This window comes from Hippichthys cyanospilos, chromosome 8 (genome assembly GCF_059441005.1).
Source record: "Hippichthys cyanospilos isolate Australia breed blue-spotted pipefish chromosome 8, RoL_Hcya_1.0, whole genome shotgun sequence".
In the NCBI taxonomy this organism is placed as follows: Eukaryota; Metazoa; Chordata; class Actinopteri; order Syngnathiformes; family Syngnathidae; genus Hippichthys; species Hippichthys cyanospilos.
In genome coordinates, this window is record NC_142376.1 from 23079418 (window position 1) to 23096917 (window position 17500).

The 17500-nt window shown below is 38.0% G+C and overlaps 1 protein-coding gene across 1 annotated transcript in view; it reads right to left on the reverse strand.

The window, feature by feature from the left end:
• Positions 1-17500, reverse strand: part of ncapd3 (non-SMC condensin II complex, subunit D3) — a 70782-nt gene that overhangs the window by 52479 nt on the left and 803 nt on the right. The window contains exons 2-13 of the mRNA XM_088421902.1: positions 16541-16713; positions 8077-8239; positions 7795-7961; positions 7482-7644; positions 7347-7407; positions 6002-6089; positions 5777-5910; positions 5558-5630; positions 5312-5437; positions 4907-5159; positions 3729-3767; positions 280-366 (exon numbers count right to left, since the gene is read on the reverse strand). Of these exons, the coding sequence (XP_088278028.1) occupies positions 280-366; positions 3729-3767; positions 4907-5159; positions 5312-5437; positions 5558-5630; positions 5777-5910; positions 6002-6089; positions 7347-7407; positions 7482-7644; positions 7795-7961; positions 8077-8239; positions 16541-16713 (1527 nt within the window). The remainder of the gene's footprint in view (positions 1-279; positions 367-3728; positions 3768-4906; positions 5160-5311; positions 5438-5557; positions 5631-5776; positions 5911-6001; positions 6090-7346; positions 7408-7481; positions 7645-7794; positions 7962-8076; positions 8240-16540; positions 16714-17500) is intronic.

The window sequence follows — 17500 nt, forward strand, 5'->3', positions numbered from 1 at the left end:
TTTTTTTTTTTTAATCTAAGGACTGGGCGGGATGAACTAGGACTGCACAGATGGATAGCAATGCATGCTATTCTCGACAAAAAATAAACACATAATGATAACAACCTAAGAAATTATTTACTTCACACCGACACCCACAAAACCTGATTCAACAGCTCACAGTTCGCCAGTTAACCACAGTTGAATGCAAGACACAACTAATGTAAAAATTTTATTAGTGGGCCAGGATAGACAATAAAAAGAAATGTGCAAAGATTTTTGAGCAATTTAATGACTCACCATCACAGACCAAGCTCTCCATCCTTCCGACATCCACACTCCTGAAGGGCAATGTCTGATAGGTTTTCTGAGGTTGCTGGGGAGTCCCTGGAACACAAACATTTTCAATGCCATTTAACGTCACTAATCCAGAGCACAAACATGAAGACAGCAAGGAGATATGGAAGAAGAAAAACATGAAAACAGTGCTGTAGCTCATTAAATAATTGGGGTCAGGGTCAGCACCTTGCAGAAAACAGACTTCCACTGTCAGAGAAATCTCTAAAAGAAGACTCGGACAAGCCTAGCTGCAAAGCAGCAAAAAGAGTAACTCAGACCAGCCAAGACTGACTTTTCCATACCATGGCATAGGGAAAAGCGTCGGCGAACGAACTCGTGCATTCCCGGCACTAATTCAACTGCTCAAGCGCCCCTGCCTGGTTTTTATTCATTCAGCAAAGCATTGTACATTTCAAGACATAACAAAAAGAGCCAGTCGGGCGCCACCAACAGCTGGGCCAAGGTCCCAGCTCACACTTTCCTGCGTCAACAGCTTTATCTAAGGACTGGGGCGAGATGAACTAGGACTGCATACATAGATAGCAATGCACACTATTCTGGACAAAAAATAAGCACATAATGATAACAACCTAATATATGATTCCCTTCACAACCACCACCCCGACAATTACAGTACTCATACTAAGTTAGATATTGGGTTTTGGAGTCAAATTTGTTTATTTTAAATTGAACATCCTACAGGTTAGGAAAAATCTTTATGGTTGAACTTAAGGGGCAACTTGTGTGAAGTTGGTCCATTTTTCACTAACAATCTCAATTTATGTATGTTTTAATGAATATGACCCTAACCCTTTGATTAATTTGTTGTAGACAAATTAGTAAATAACTAAACCTCAAAAGCGCCCACTAGAAATGAGAAATAGGGCAACACCCCCATCCTTTTTCCCATGTTAAAACAGGACAAAATTTGTCCATTCAAAATCATCATACATACAGTACATAGCTAATTATGTGAAACGGGTTCAATTGGCCTTCAAATTGTGTGTCGACATCTCTACTGCTGCCCAATTTAACTCAATTTATTCAAGGTATCGCGATGTTTAGGCGCTTAATGGCACAAAAGTGAAAAATGAGGACACAAGCAGTACAACTCTATCATGAACTGAATGTTGTGCTAACATCCTCACCAACTCACCAAGATACGCAAACAATATGCGTGCTGAGATGCTTTTGTCAATCTCAATATTGTTTTAAATATTTTCAAATTTGTCAAAGTTTGAAGTGAACAAAAGTAGGAATGTGAGTGTTAACTTTTGTGGCGATTGCTCAGTTTTAGAAGACAACTAAATGTGAATAATCAAGTCAAGTCAAACTTATTTACATTGCTCTTCATCACAATAGGGCTTTCTCAAGTGGAAAAATCGCACAGAACGTCACATTCACAATGGCAGCCTCTGAGCAAAGCTCCCAGAAGCTCAAGGAAAAATTCAAAGCCATCTTTTGGGGAAAAATAAGAAACCTTGAGAAGGAACTACAGCTGGGAGGAGACCCCCCTTCTAAGGTCAACAGGCTGCAATAGAAACAGGGTGCAAAGATAACATATTGTGCCACATTAAAGTTTAAGTGTCCATTATGAAGATGACATGACATCAGCACACACTTCAAGCCATGAACCATTATGCCACGTTATAATGCTTGCCTTCTGCCTTCAGTGATGTTGTCTGGAAACGGTTTCTACTCAATTTTTGTACGTCCCAGAATTTGTTGAAAGCAGATGCAAAAAAACCCCACATGCTAACACTTTTAAGTTTATATTAAGGGAGCTTTTTTGTGTAAATATTTTTAGATACAGTGCCAAAGTTCAACCCACTTAAGTGTCTCTTTAATTTGACCTCTGGTGATGTTGCACATGACCAGTGTTCCCTCTAATTTTAGATGAATCTAAGCGTTCATGCAAAATAATATCACGCCTGTCTAAATTTTGAGCTCATAGTAAGTTATACAATGCAGCTACATTTGAAAACAATTCAAACAATCGATGCAGTCTTTCAAAACAGATTGGATAGATTTGCACCACCAATAAATCAAGCCAGATTTCTGAAATATCAGTTAAGGATTAAAGAGTTTGTGTCACTTTTATGCTGTGAAGCAGAAATCATTGTCAATCAAATTAATTTGAAAGAAATTGCAGACCCAAATATTGGAATCAAATCGAATGTTTAGTCAAAGATTCCCACCCCTTCTTTCCAACAAACCTAAACTGGCTTGCCAGCAATTGCAGAAGTATCTCCAACAATATTCAAGAGCTGATTGATATAGCCAATGTTAACAGGACTAAATCATCTTCCTCCTGAGAAAATACAAGGAGCGGAGTCCTGCTACTCATAGGAGCCATAGCGGAGCAAATGTTGCCTTTTGTCCGAAGAGGGGTGTAGCTTTGTGTCGCAGGGCCGCGTGGCACTTGCAAAGTTTGTGTTGAAGTCAAGATAGCAAGCTGTGTGACAAGACCCAGAGGATGCCTTAACAAATTTTAGAGTTGGGCTTTGAAAAACGCAACCCTTCTGAGGTTTTGCAGCACAGAAGATGGACAGACTTTGAAAAGATTTCATAGCAGAAGATTAGCTGCTTTAGACCTGTAATTTTGGCATAATGCTGTGCATGAATCCCCTTGGAAGTGGACTTCAGAAAAAAAGTAAGTCAAGGTAACGCTTAGAATCTGTAATCTAATATATAATGACCTTTGGACAATTAGGCATACAAAATCCAAAAAAGAAAACAGATCCGGAATTACAAAATTGTAAGATGATGATCTGTTTTTCTTGACTGTGCCAGAGAGTGGGACTAATCCTTGCAATATTTTTAATTAATTGGGTTTCATTGAAAGAAGCAGAGATGTCTGCATACAATTTGAGGGCAGATGATGCACTTTTATATTATTGTACAATGATTTTGAATGCAATAATTTTGTCCAGTTGGTCGCAGCACATCATGGAGGTAGGGGCGTGCAAATATAGCTAATCTCTCAGGGATGTTTTGGAAGGCATTACAGGTTTGTGATTTTATTAAGAGAAATTAATAAAATTGAAACAGCTAAACATGTTAATGAATAACATGAATAACATTGTTCCTAGCTGGAGCTTCACTTTTCTTTCACATGTATTTTGGTTTCATCCTTAAGTTTTACTCAACATCCCAAAATCACTGACTTTGTGAGAAACATGGTTGCAATTCTGCATCTGTATGCCTGTATGACTCAATCGCCCTATACAGTATTTCTAAAACCAGTTGTCTCTGTATGACTTATTTTTTCGAAAGAAATCTCGACATGACTATTTTTCATCTGTGAAGCCCTTTGAGACTTCAGTGATTTAGGGGTATACAAATAAAATTTGATTGATTGAAAACCAGTCAGTAAATATATGAGTGATGAATGATGAATAAAACTTCACCTTTTGTAGTTTCCTTTTCCAGTACAGTCTGTGTTACAGCTGGAAAAACAAAATGCAAATTAGTAATGATATAGTAACAAAGACAACATACACTATAAAAATGTTCAGACACAGCAAAGGCTTCAAAAATAACTAGAAAAAATTGCTGAAGTTTATATTTGTAATTATTACTGTATATGCAATTATGGATGAGATAAGTTATCTGAGACTAAAGATTTCAAATTTGGGGATTAATTCCTGTAAAATCCTGTGAATACAGTTTTTTTTTTTTGTAGGGTCGCGTGGTGAAAGGGGCACATACAGAGTCACTGATCCACAGCACACTTCATTGGCTACTCAATATGCTTCACAAACTGTGAATCATTTCAAAACTGTTAGCGACTTTAAGGCTATGAAATATTAAAAATGACCAGAGGTGGACATTTGTCAGCACCGCCGGACCAAGAGGAATGCCAAAAGAAAAAAAAAAGTGAATTAAAAATGTGTGAATTGCAACTTTTATCCGTCGTCGTAATCGTTAGGATAGACAATACGTCAAACGTCTGTCACACCTCCATCAGCCCGTCACGCTCCTTTTTGCTTACTTAAATATAATTCTACTGACTTGAATTATCTGCTATGTTGCGGGGCTTGAACAAAAGTCGCTCACCTCTGTAAAAAAAAACTACTAAAATACATAAAACGCATACAGTGTAAGAGCCTGTTTATAAAAACACAAGTTTAGAAATACTTTGAAATATGGTATTACTATATAGGTATTGGAAAAGAAGAGATTTTTATGAATTTGATATCCTTGACACTATTGGTATGTTCGATTTTTGTGGTACAGAAAGCGCTATAAGTGCAATCCATCACCCATTTATATTATTCGCTCTGATAAAAGACATCAGCAAAATGTCGGGCTATAATATACACAAGTACACACGTACACTCAGAGAGAGCGAGAGAGCGAGAGAGCGAGAGAGCGAGAGAGCGAGAGAGAGAGAGAGAGAGAGAGAGAGAGAGAGAGAGAGAGAGAGAGAGAGAGAGGCTTTTTAGGGGTAATTTTAAATTTGAGGCGTAGGGGGCATATTATACAAAGGTTTGTTATTCACAAAACTTTTCAGTAATTCAGTCTTATTAGACAGTAATTAGAGAAAAATAAAAACTTTGCTGGTGGGATGAAAAAATAAGATTACTGGCAGAGAAGAGGTTTTGGACAGCACAGGTAGCAATGAGTGAAGGCAATTCCAAACACTGCGCCAAGCAGGAGAGGACGTGGCTTTGGACAGTGTGCGATTGGTCGTTACGTCGAGCGAACAACACGTTCTGGATTAGAAATTTATGTGGCAGGTAGCAGGCAAGACTTGGATCGCCACATTCCTCAAGCCTCCTCTCTGGCTGCCCTAGTAAAACCATCACAACATCTGCAGCGAACAGGCGGGACACCATCTATGAAAACAGTCCGCGATGTCGGTTAGTATTTTTTTTTACAACACAGAAAACTGAATCAGTTACCCTAATCAAGATGAACTATCATACTCAAAACCTTATAGATTTATTTTAGTCAGAATATATTATACAATATGTGGGGAATAAAGTACCTTTGAGTTCCTTGAAAAGTTATGCAGCCACTTAATGAAAAGTGCATAGTCAGTACTTGACATCTCAGATGTCAGCATGCCAACAGCCTGGGCTCCATGGTTTCTATACTCACATTTTTCAACAATCTGGGGACCACAAAAAAAGGCATGCCATTACATCAATAGAAAGTGATGAGCAGTCATGAACACAATGAACAATACAATGAACCATCATAGTCAGCATTTTATTTTGGCTGCATTACTCACCTGTAGACAAATGTGCTGCAGAAGTACTTTGAGGAAAGGAAGTGCCACTTCCTTCAGCTCATTCACAATGTGACTACAGTTCCAAACGTAAAAAAAAAAAAAAAAAAAAAAAAAAATCATGTTACTCAAGTTTGATCAAATAGACTTCTTTATGTGAACATTTTCATTTGTCCATTCTGAGAAAGTGTGTTGAGCATGTATCATCATAATTTAGTTTACCAGACAAAATGAATGGCTTGATCACGTGTGGCGAGTACTGCATGACTGGGGACAAGCAAGGTTGGTCTTCCTCTGTTCCTTTTACTCATCATGAGGATTACATAGAGAAGTCTGTGGAAAATCTTCCTCAGGGACTGGAAGAATGAAAAAACAGATAAACCAGATGATTAACAATCCATGAGGGGATCTTTTTCCACAATACAAATATGTGATGAATAAAAATACTTCTTTTTGGTTTCCATGTATTGGTGAGCAAATCATCTGCAGACCAAAGAAAGCCATTTCAGGGATGCTCTGCAGTTTATTGATATCTCTGTATAGAAACAACAAAACTATGTATAAATCATGGGAGGAAAACATTGAAAAAATTATATACTTCTGTGTTTCCTCTAAGATTTTTTTTCAGCAGCAGGGACAGGCAATTTGGGGAATTGTGTTGGTGTAAAAAAAAAGAAAAAACACTTGACTACAGTTTAGAAAATAGATTATTGGGAAGAAAAAATAGATGTTTGAAGTGGCGTATAGCTGGATTATTTTAGATTCAAAATTGCAATTTTTCTGACAAATACTGCAGTTGTGACCCAAAATGTCCATCATTTGTCTTGAATGAAAAAACCTTGAAAAACATGACAAAAATAAGACATACCATCAAAACATTACCAGCGATCACTCTAAATAACGCAAGGACACAAGAGACATTTTGTGAGGAAGGCAGTCCTTTATAAAGTTTTGTATTTTTCTTTTTCAGCTAAGGCGAGAAATATTTTTTTAGATAATATGAATCCTGATTTTTTTTTTTTAATTATTATTTGAGATAATATGCATCTTGGCTCCCTCTGTGGGCCGTCACCTTATCATGCCTTTGTGCCCCTGGCAGGGTCAACTCATGGCAAACAGGCCCTAGATGTGGGACCACACCCATAGGCTATTATGGTGAATAAAATAAGTTGAGTCAAATTTCGACCCTCGTGAGGATAAGTGGTGTTAGGATAATGGATGGATGAAATAAAAAAATAGCTATCACCTTATTTTATGACTGGAAATGTATGACCGTAATTGTGTTTCAAATTTTGATATTCAAAGACGTTGGCTATCCACATGAACCACTTCTAGCCAGATTTCTGTGGAAAGTCTCCTGTACACCGAAGTACTTATTTTAGTTATTTCCCCACACTACATTTCACATTAGCAATTAATTATCTTTGGTGGAAAGCACTGCATGTTGCTAATAGGATCATTTATTTGTCACCACAAAGGAGAGGATGTGCATTATTGCTCCCGCTGTACATGGACTTGCATATAACATATATGAAGTCTGCAAAGTACGTATGCTAGCGCTTGTGTCAAACACTGAAGGGATGGCCTCTGAGAGCAAGGACGACAGCTGGTTTGTGTTATCTGAATGTGCCACTGATTGATGAGTTTGTAGGATGACAGCCCTTAAAAGCAAATACAGCTTTGGTGATCCTGAAATAACGTCATCTGAGGTCACGTTATATATCTTGCTCCCAGCAGCAGCAGTGAAGAATTAGGAGCAGTGGGCTGCCGCTAAAAAACAAGTGTAACTTACTGTTTGACAGCAAATATTAGCTCCCCGATGACTGGCTCAAAATAAAGCATATCACAAAAAAATCTGCAGACAAAATAAAAAAATGTGACTTAAGAAAAGATGTCTTTAAGCAAAAGTGGACTGAGATCCTAATTACCTGTGTGCAACTTTCAGTAATTTGTGGTTTGTCTTTGAGTGTGAATGTCTTCAAGAGTCTGAGAAAACTTTGAACCAGAAGAACCAGCGCATCTCTGATCTTGTTCAGTTCTTGGCTTGAGAAATGAACCTTCTCTTCATCCTCTTCCTCATCCACTTCCATCTGCATTTGACCCACAGACGATTGGCTAACATCATTCACCAAATTCACAATCTAAACTAACAGCTATTGCTCTCATTCAGGGTTAGGAAACATCACGTTCAATCTTTAAGTTGCCTGTAGGGTCCACCATATTGGTTTGTTGATTCTGACCTCTTCAGGTTCCTTCTGGTGTGGTTTGGAACGCTTGCCCTCTGCCTGAGAACTCTTGAAAGTGCCTTTCTTGCGCTTTTTGCTCAACTCTTGAGGCCAACAGTGGATGCTTGCACTCAAGCAAGTGTTCAACAAAATTTCGTGAAAAACCTTGTTGGCAATGCTTCCTGGAAGACACAGACGATTATATCTTTAATAGTTAGTTGTAAAATCCAATTGGGGGTGTCCTACAGTGAAAGATGACACCATCCACCGAGGTATGTGCATCATGTCACCATTTACCTGGGATTCCAAGCAGCAACATATAGAGGGAAGCAGCATAGAGGCTTCCCACCCTCTGTCGAACAGTAGCTGCTTTGGCTTTACCCGCCAAAACAAAGAAGGAAAGCACAGCCACCAAAGACTGAGCCGAAATACCACACGCCCTCAGCTGTATCCAGACACTCTGCAGTAGAACAGACAAGTAAACAAAATCATCTTTATTCAGAATTATTTTGTAAGGCCTAAATTGTCCTGAATCACAGAAAAAAATCTTTATTAGAACATTAATTGCAAGATTTACCGAAACCACACGGGATAATGGTATGTACATAAGCCACGACTTTTTTCTCATGATTTGAGAAAGATCATGTGGCTTTTAGTCCAGTGAATCTGCTGTGGTCCCCCCCATCAGTCCATTCCACCAGTAAAACAAATGTATGTATCTGTTCTTTTCATGGTGTCAGTTGACCGAAAAACTATAAAATGTGAATTAATGGCTATGCTCAAAAAGAGTTTTATTATTTATTTCAAACATTAAAACGTTCAATGTTATATATATATATATATATATATATATATATATATATATATTAGACATTAGATGGTATACAAATCCCAAGAGACGAGGTATCTCAAGATTGAGTCCACGAGATATGACAAGATTTTTGCAAAAATTTTAAAAGAAAAAAATTCCCGGAGCCAGTTAGCTAGGGCATAGTCAAACCAAGCACGGGATTAACTTGTGCCCCCGCCAGGACACTTGATTAGGTTTACAGGTATTACTTTTGCTTTTACGGCACCAAGTAACGTAGTGGATAACACACTTGCGGGTGCGTCATTTATTTATTACTCCGGGTGGGTCCAGCTTGTGACATTTTTAATGAGTGAAGGTGTAACCTTCACACATATGTTATTGTGCTCGGCCATTTTCTTTATTGTGTGAAGGTGGAACCTTCACACATATGTTATTTTACGGCTTTATTGTGTGAAGGTGAAACCTTCACACTTATGTTTTTCTCCACCTTTATTATTATTGTGTGAAGGTGGAACCTTCACACATATGTTATTGTGCTCGGCCATTTTCTTTATTATTGTGTGAAGGTGGAACCTTCACACATATGTTATTGTGCTCGGCCATTTTCTTTATTATTATTATTGTGTGAAGGTGGAACCTTCACACATATGTTATTGTGCTCGGCCATTTTCTTTATTGTGTGAAGGTGGAACCTTCACACATGTTATTGTGCTCGGCCATTTTCTTTATTATTGTGTGAAGGTGGAACCTTCACACATATGTTATTGTGCTCGGCCATTTTCTTTATTATTATTGTGTGAAGGTGGAACCTTCACACATATGTTATTCTACCGCTTTATTATTGTGTGAAGGTGGAACCTTCACACATATGTTATTGTGCTCGGCCATTTTTTTTATTATTATTATTGTGTGAAGGTGGAACCTTCACACATATGTTATTGTGCTCGGCCATTTTCTTTATTGTGTGAAGGTGGAACCTTCACACATATGTTATTGTGCTCGGCCATTTTCTTTATTATTATTGTGTGAAGGTGGAACCTTCACACATATGTTATTCTACCGCTTTATTATTGTGTGAAGGTGGAACCTTCACACATATGTTATTGTGCTCGGCCATTTTCTTTATTATTGTGTGAAGGTGGAACCTTCACACATATGTTATTCTACCGCTTTATTATTGTGTGAAGGTGGAACCTTCATACACAACACACATATGTTATTGTGCTCGGCCATTTTCTTTATTATTATTGTGTGAAGGTGGAACCTTCACACATATGTTATTGTGCTCGGCCATTTTCTTTATTGCCATTGACTTACATTGGGTGATTTTTCATTTCAATATTACATCTTTTACGTTTCATATTTTCAAAATTTAACTCATTCAGCTTGCCTTAGGGATCATTCTCATCATTCCAGTAATTCATAGTTTCCAATAATTTCCCATAATTCCATATTTTTCCCACCTTCAATATTTCATAATGCATTTCCAATGGGAGGGCTTCCCATTCATTCTCAATGGGACAATTAACATTTCACATTTTGATGTTTCCCATTTCATATTCATAACATTGAACTTATTCATTCCACCTTATGGCTTATTCCCAACAATTCAATAAATCAAAATTATTAATAATTTCCCATAATTCCATATTTTTCACCTATAACAATTTGTTATTCATTCCCAAAGGCAGATTTTACTTTTCCTACTTGAAGCTTCCTCATTTTGAATTCAATTCATTCAGCTAATTCATTTCACATTGTCATCATTACACATATTCACACAAACCAGTAATTCATAACAATATTAATAAATTTACCCATAATTCCTCATTCCCATTTTCCTCACCAAAACTTTGTAACCTTTTATCTTGGCCATTCCTGCTCCGATTCCCACCGTTCCAACTTTAATCGATTCCCCCAGTTCTTGCCATTCCATGGTGGTTTAATGGTGGTTTAATTTTCCCAGAAATAAAAAATTACCCACAATTCCCTTTTTTCAGTTTTTCCCTTATATCTTTGCCATTCCTTCTCCGATTTCCACCATTCCAACTTTAATCGATTCCCCTGATGCCCGCCATTCCATTCGTGTATCCATTTTCCTCTTCCCATAATTCAAAATATTCCCACAATTCCACATACTGTACCTTTAATGAACCCTCAGGGGCGGCCATCTTGGATATCTGATCAGACATCTCATGAGCGCTCAGCCCAACTTCCACCCAGGATGGCAGCCATCTTGGTTAACTCAGAACAATAAAAATGACTCTCTCCTAATGTTGAACATCCAAACTATGAAATATAATCCCCCAAAATTCAGAATTTGTTCTTTGAGTGTACTTTTTTTCTTCCTTTTTGAAATTTTGTGATATTTTACAAAATTCAAAGAATTGTTGTTTTTTTCACTTAATGACTACAGGTGTTTGTCCGATTCAGTCCGATTCAGCGTTTAACCGTTCATCTTGACCCTGCCAATGACCTCCGGGTGTCATTTACCCAGAATGCATCTTTTTTGCATAAGTAATAGCCCCCTAAAACTCGCGAAAAATCCGATTTTTGATGTTTCCTCTTGTGATATCTCCATTTGCGTCCGACCTATACTTATCTTTCCAACTTTAGGTGTTTCCCATTATGAGTTAGATTGCCAAGAACACCCTTGCACCAACAATTTCAAGTTTTTCCAATTTTTTTACCCATAATTCCTCAGTTAATTGTTCTTGCCAAAACATTGTACCCTTCTGTCGCCATTCTTCATCCGATTCCCACCGTTCCAACTTTAATCGATTCCATTCATCCCCACCAATTCTTTGGTGTATTCATTTACCTCTTACCAGAATTCTAAATTTTCCCACAATTCCAAATACTGTACCTTTAATGAACCAATTCATTTTCAATGAGGTCATTCATTGTGTGGGCGTTTGGCCTGCATGGACTACTGTTTAGGTAGACAAAGTACTCCATTTCCCATGGGGTCGTCAGGTGGCCATCTTGGACACTTTACTATATACACTGAGACTCCATTTCCCATCAACCCTGAAGGGCGGCCATCTTGGATATCTGATCAGACATCTCATTCAGTTTTTCCCTTCTATCTTTGCCAGTCTTCATCCGATTCCAACCGTTCCAACTTTAATCGATTCCCCCAATGCCCGCTATTCCATTTTTACCCACTAATCAAAAATTACCCACAATTCCACTTTTTCAGTTTTTCCCTTATATCTTTGTCATTCTTCATCCGATTCCGAACGTTCCAACTTTAATTGATTTCCCCAAGTCCCGCCATTCCTTGGTGGTATCCATTTTCTTCTTCAGAATTCAAAAATTACCCACAATTCCATTTTTTCAGTTTTTCCCTTGTATCTTTGCCATTCCTACTCCGATTACCACCGGTCCAACTTTAATCGATTCCCCCAATGCCCGTCCATTCATTTTTACCCACAATTCAAAAATTACCCACAATTCCACTTTTTCAGTTTTTTCCTTTTATCTTTGCCATTCTTCACTCGATTCCGACCGTTCGAACTTTAATCGATTCCTCCAAGTCCCACCATTCCACGGTGGTATCCGCTTTCTTCCCAGAGTTCAAAAATTACCCACAATTCCACTTTTTCAGTTTTTCCCTTGTAACTTTGCCATTCCTGCTGCGAGTTCCACCGTTCCAACTTTAATCGTTTCTCCCAATGCCCGCCCATCCATTTTTACCCACAATTCAAAAATTACCCACAATTACACTTTTTTAGTTTTTCCCTTATACAATTGCCATTCTTCATCCGATTCTGACCGTTCCAATTTTAATCGATTCCCACGATGCCCGCCATTCCATTTGTATCCACAATTCAAAAATTACTTACAATTCCACTTTTTCAGTCTTTACCTTCAATCTTTTCCATTCTTCATCAGATTCTGACCGTTCCAACTTTAATCGATTACCCCAATTCCTGCCATTCCATGGTCGTATCCATTTTTCTCTTTTAAGAATTCAAAATTTACCCACAATTCCACTTTTTCAGTTTTTCACTTCTATCTTTGCCATTCTTCATCTGATTCCGACTGTTCCAACTTCAACTGATTCCCCCAATTCCCACCATTCCCTGATGATATCCATTTTCCTCTTCCCAAAATTCAAATTTTACCCACAATTCCACTACTTCAGTTTTTCACTTCTATCTTTGCCATTCAACAACTTTTCCTTCAGAGGTTACACCTTCACACGCAATTTCTTCAGAAATTGCAAATATTCTAGTTATTCTTATTCTGCCTGTTTTTCGACGAGTTTCAACTCATTCCCAGTTTATCCGATTCACACTGTTCCAATTTCACATTATTCCAGTTAAGCGTCTGAAGGGCTTTTCCATTTTTGGAATTCCAAGTATTCACAGTTTTCCCAGAATTCCCGGTTTTCCACCCAAAAAAGTCACATTGACTTACATTGGGTCATTTTTTGTTTCATTATTACAGCTTTCCCTTTTCATATTTTCAATATTTAACTCATTCATCTCGTTTTAGGGAACCTTCCCATCATTCCAGTATTTAATACATTCCAATATTTTCCCATACTTCCATATTTTTCATCCTTCAATAATTCATAATTCATTTCCAATGGGAGGGCTTCCCATTCATTCCCAATGGGAGATTAAACATTTTACATTTTGAGCTTTCCTATTTCATATTCATAACATTTATCTCATACATTTCGCCTTGTGGCTCATTCCCACCATTGTAACAGTTAATAATTATTAATATTTTCCCATAATTCAATATTTCTCATGTATAACAATTCATAATTAATTCCCAGTGGCGGATTTAACATTTTTTATTTGAAACTTCTCCACTTCACACTCCCATTAATCAGTTCATCCATTTAACATTCTCAATACTACTCATATTCACACTTCCAGTAATTCATAACTATTTTAATATTTTCACCCATAATTCCTCATTCCCGTTTTCCTCATCCAAAACTTTGTAACCTTCTATCTTGGCCATTCCTGCTCCGATTTCCACCGTTCCAACTTTAATCGATTCCCGCAATTCCCGCCATTCCAAGTCTATCCGTTTTTGTCTTCGCATGATTAAAAAATTACCCACAATTCCACTTTTTCAGTTTTTCTCTTATATCTTTGCCATTCTTCATCCGATTTTTACTGTTCCAACTTTGATTCCCCCAATTCCAGCCATTCCATTGGTTTATCCATTTTACTCTTCCCATGATTCAAAAATTACCCACAATTCCACTTTTTCAGTTTTTCCCTTGTATCTATGCCATTCTTCATCCGATTCCTACCGTTCCAACTTTAATCAATTCCCCCAATGCCCCCCATCCATTTTTACCCACGATTCAAAAATTACCCACAGTTCCACTTTTTCAGTTTTTCCCTTCTATCTTTTCCATTCTTCATCCGATTCTGACCGTTCCAACTTTAATCTATTCCCCCGATGCCCGCCACTCCATTTTTACCCACAATTCAAAAATTACCCATAATTCCACCTTTTCAGTTTTTCCCTTCTATCTTTGCCATTCTTCATCCGATTGCGACCGTCCCAACTCAAATAAATTCCCCCAATTCCCACCATTACATGGTGGTATCTATTTTCCTCTTCCCTGAATTCAAAAATTACCCACAATTCCACATTTTCAGTTTTTCCCTTCTATCTTCACCATTCTTCATCCGATTCTGACCGTTCCATTTTTAATCAATTCCCCCAATGCCCGCCACTCAATTTTTACCCACAATTAAAAAATTACCCACAATTCCACATTTTCAGTTTTTCCCTTCTATCTTTGCCGTTCTTCATTCGATTCTGACCGTTCCAACTTTAATCAATTCCCCCAATGCCCGCCACTCCATTTTACCCACAATTCAAAAATTACCCACAATTCCACTTTTTCAGTCTTTTCATTCTATCTTTGCCATTCGTCATCCGATTCTGACCGTTCCAACTTTAATCGATTCCCCCGATGCCCACCATTACGTTTTTACCCACAATTCAAAATGTACCCACAATTCCACTTTTTCAGTTTTTCCCCTTCTATCTTTGCCATTCTTCATCTGATTCCGACCGTTCCAACTTCAACTGATTCCCCCAATTCCCACCATGCCATGGTGGTATCTATTTTCCATTTCCCAGAATTCAAAATTTACCCACAATTCCACTACTTCTGTATTTCCCTTCTATTATTGCCATTCAACACCTTTGCTTTCAGAGGTTACACCTTCACACGCAATTTCTGCAGAAATTGCAAATATTCTAGTTCATTTTAGATTTTTACTATGCTTACATTGATCTGAAGACAATTAGGAGTTGAAAATGAGCAGCTTTATTTCAAGTGTTGATGAACAGACCAGTTGGATCATTAAACAAGTCAGGAAACAGAAAATTTGTCAACGATCAACACACATCTGGAATCGGGAGCCAGTAAATCTGAGAACCAGTTGAACTGTAGCACCAGGATGTCACAGTTACGATGTACAATACATAGCATTATCTCATGTTGTTTTGGTAGACTCGCACTTGGTGGGTCGATTGGCGATGCAAAAGTGTTTCTTATTGTTGCTTGGTTTACAAGGCATTTTTGAAGAGCTGGCTAGCTTCAGGTTTTGGTGGTAGTACTAAAAATGCCTTTGCAAACAGTTTGTGTTTGCTGCGTTGTATGGGATTTTTTATTTTTTGCAGTTTAGAAACTGCCTTTGTCTTATCAGTCAAAACATGTGACAGTAGTTCAATTGTTTGTAACATTTACTACAGTAGAGACAGTGTTTTCATTAATATACAACAATGTGAGTTATATGTGTTTGCATACATTGTTTTGTATTTTATCTTCTTCTTTATTTTGTTTTGTAGATATGCTGGAGTGTTGTGTTACTTGCAGAACATTTGCTGCACACACACACACACACACACACACACACACACACGCACACACACACACATTTACAGTGGGCCCCCGGGTTACGAACTTAATCCGTTCAGCGGCTACGCTCGTAACTCGAACTGCTCGTATGACGGGCAATCCAAACCTATGTTAATTAGTGAATGCGTGCAACGCGTGCAAAAACCTTAGGTAAAAACATCACGATTTTATACACATATTAAAAATGAGTAACATAATCTACTGTACAGTTAAATTAAATAGCATATACAAAGGAAAAATGACATTTACCTTTGGAGCGACGTGACTTGAGCTGGGTGGAGGTGGAGGGGAGCAGAGACCAACCCGCAGAATTTATTTATTTATTTTCTTAAACGGGAACTTTTCTCAAACTAGCAATCAGCATATCGGCATTTCTGTGATTGACGTGACGCCGGCCAATAGCATCTCCGTGAGTGAGACCGGGTGACCTTAATCAACCAATAGCATATTGGCATCTCCGTGACTGACTCCGTGACTGACACCGTGACTGAGACAGTGACTGTGACGTTGTAAGAGCAATAGCGTTCACGTTACCGTCACAAGCGTCAACTGCTGATTTTGATTGACGCAGCTAAGCGAAAATATATTTGCATACACAATGGCCGGCATGTCGGATTGTTCGTAAGACGAAAGGTTTGCTCGTAAGTGGGGGACAAAAATCTCCGTGGTCCACGCTCGTAAGTCGAAATGTTCGTAAAACAGGGTGTTCGTAAACCGGGGGCCGACTATATATATATATATATATTATATATATATATATATATATATATATATATATATATATATATATATATATATATATATGATGTTATGACCTGTGACTTATCCAAGCCAATTTTTTTTTTACACTAAAAAAACGTTATGCTGCGGCTTATAAACCGGTGCGGCTTATAATCCTGAAAATATAGTAGTTGACCAAAAAAAGTATGAACTTCTTGACTACTAAGATAGAAATGCGCTATGTAAGTGCAAGTCCATTCACAACTTTAAAATGATCATTTATTATGACTTCACGAGATCACGACATGGCCCAAACACACCTGAAAATCATCATCACTGCTGGAAGACTGCAGCTGTTCCTCAGAAAGTGCAAGTAGACATGTGTATAGCCTTCTGAAATCTTCATCACCAGAGGCTGCTAGTTCCTCTTCTATGTCATCTTCCATTGGAATCCTCACTGTGAATTCTGAATCCCATGCTGCCTTCACCCAGGCTGAAAATGAAAGTTTAGTAAATTACCAAAAAGCACAACAAATACTGTAAAACAAATTACTCACCATAGTTGTCATTGAACCAAATATTGACAGTTCAAAAGTTTAAACAAATGTGACTATAGTATGCTTTAATATAGCAAGTTTTGAGGATTTGAGAGGAAACCACAGTACCAGCATATATAAAAAAATGCAAGCACAGGAACAAAGCACGAGGAATTCAAACACAGAAAATTTTAACTCTATTTCAATGGAGCCCATTTCGTTTTACTAAGAGCAAGAGACTGAGAGGCTAAGGGTTTTGTGTTAATTTATTTTTGTGGCACCTTGATTGATTGACCTTTGAGAGGTCTGTAAGAGCTCTCCTCTTTTTGTCAAGTGGTGTTTGTTTTCATTTGTGTGGATCCCCTGTGAATTGGAAAGGAGGAGTGTGTGCTGGGTTGTTGCGCCTTCTCAGCAGCGTGTGTGAATCAACGCACATTATGACAGGAGGAATATGGGCACTGTTCAACCAGTGCCACTTCACGACCATGGGACGCGTGTGGTTTTTGTGGCTGTGATGAGCAGCATTTTTTACAGCCACACTTTGTTCAGAGATGTAAGAACTGTTGTTCAGTCTGTGTTGGTGCAATAGTAAGATTGCAGGTGAAGCTGATGTCGAGTCGAGAAGAGTTTTGGCACAAACCGTGGGTGCTTATCCAAAATTCTGAGTCGGTGCTCGGAATCGAAGCGGATCTAAATGGAACTGGAGAAGTAAACTTTTTTAAGTGATGCATCCAGAAAGTATCC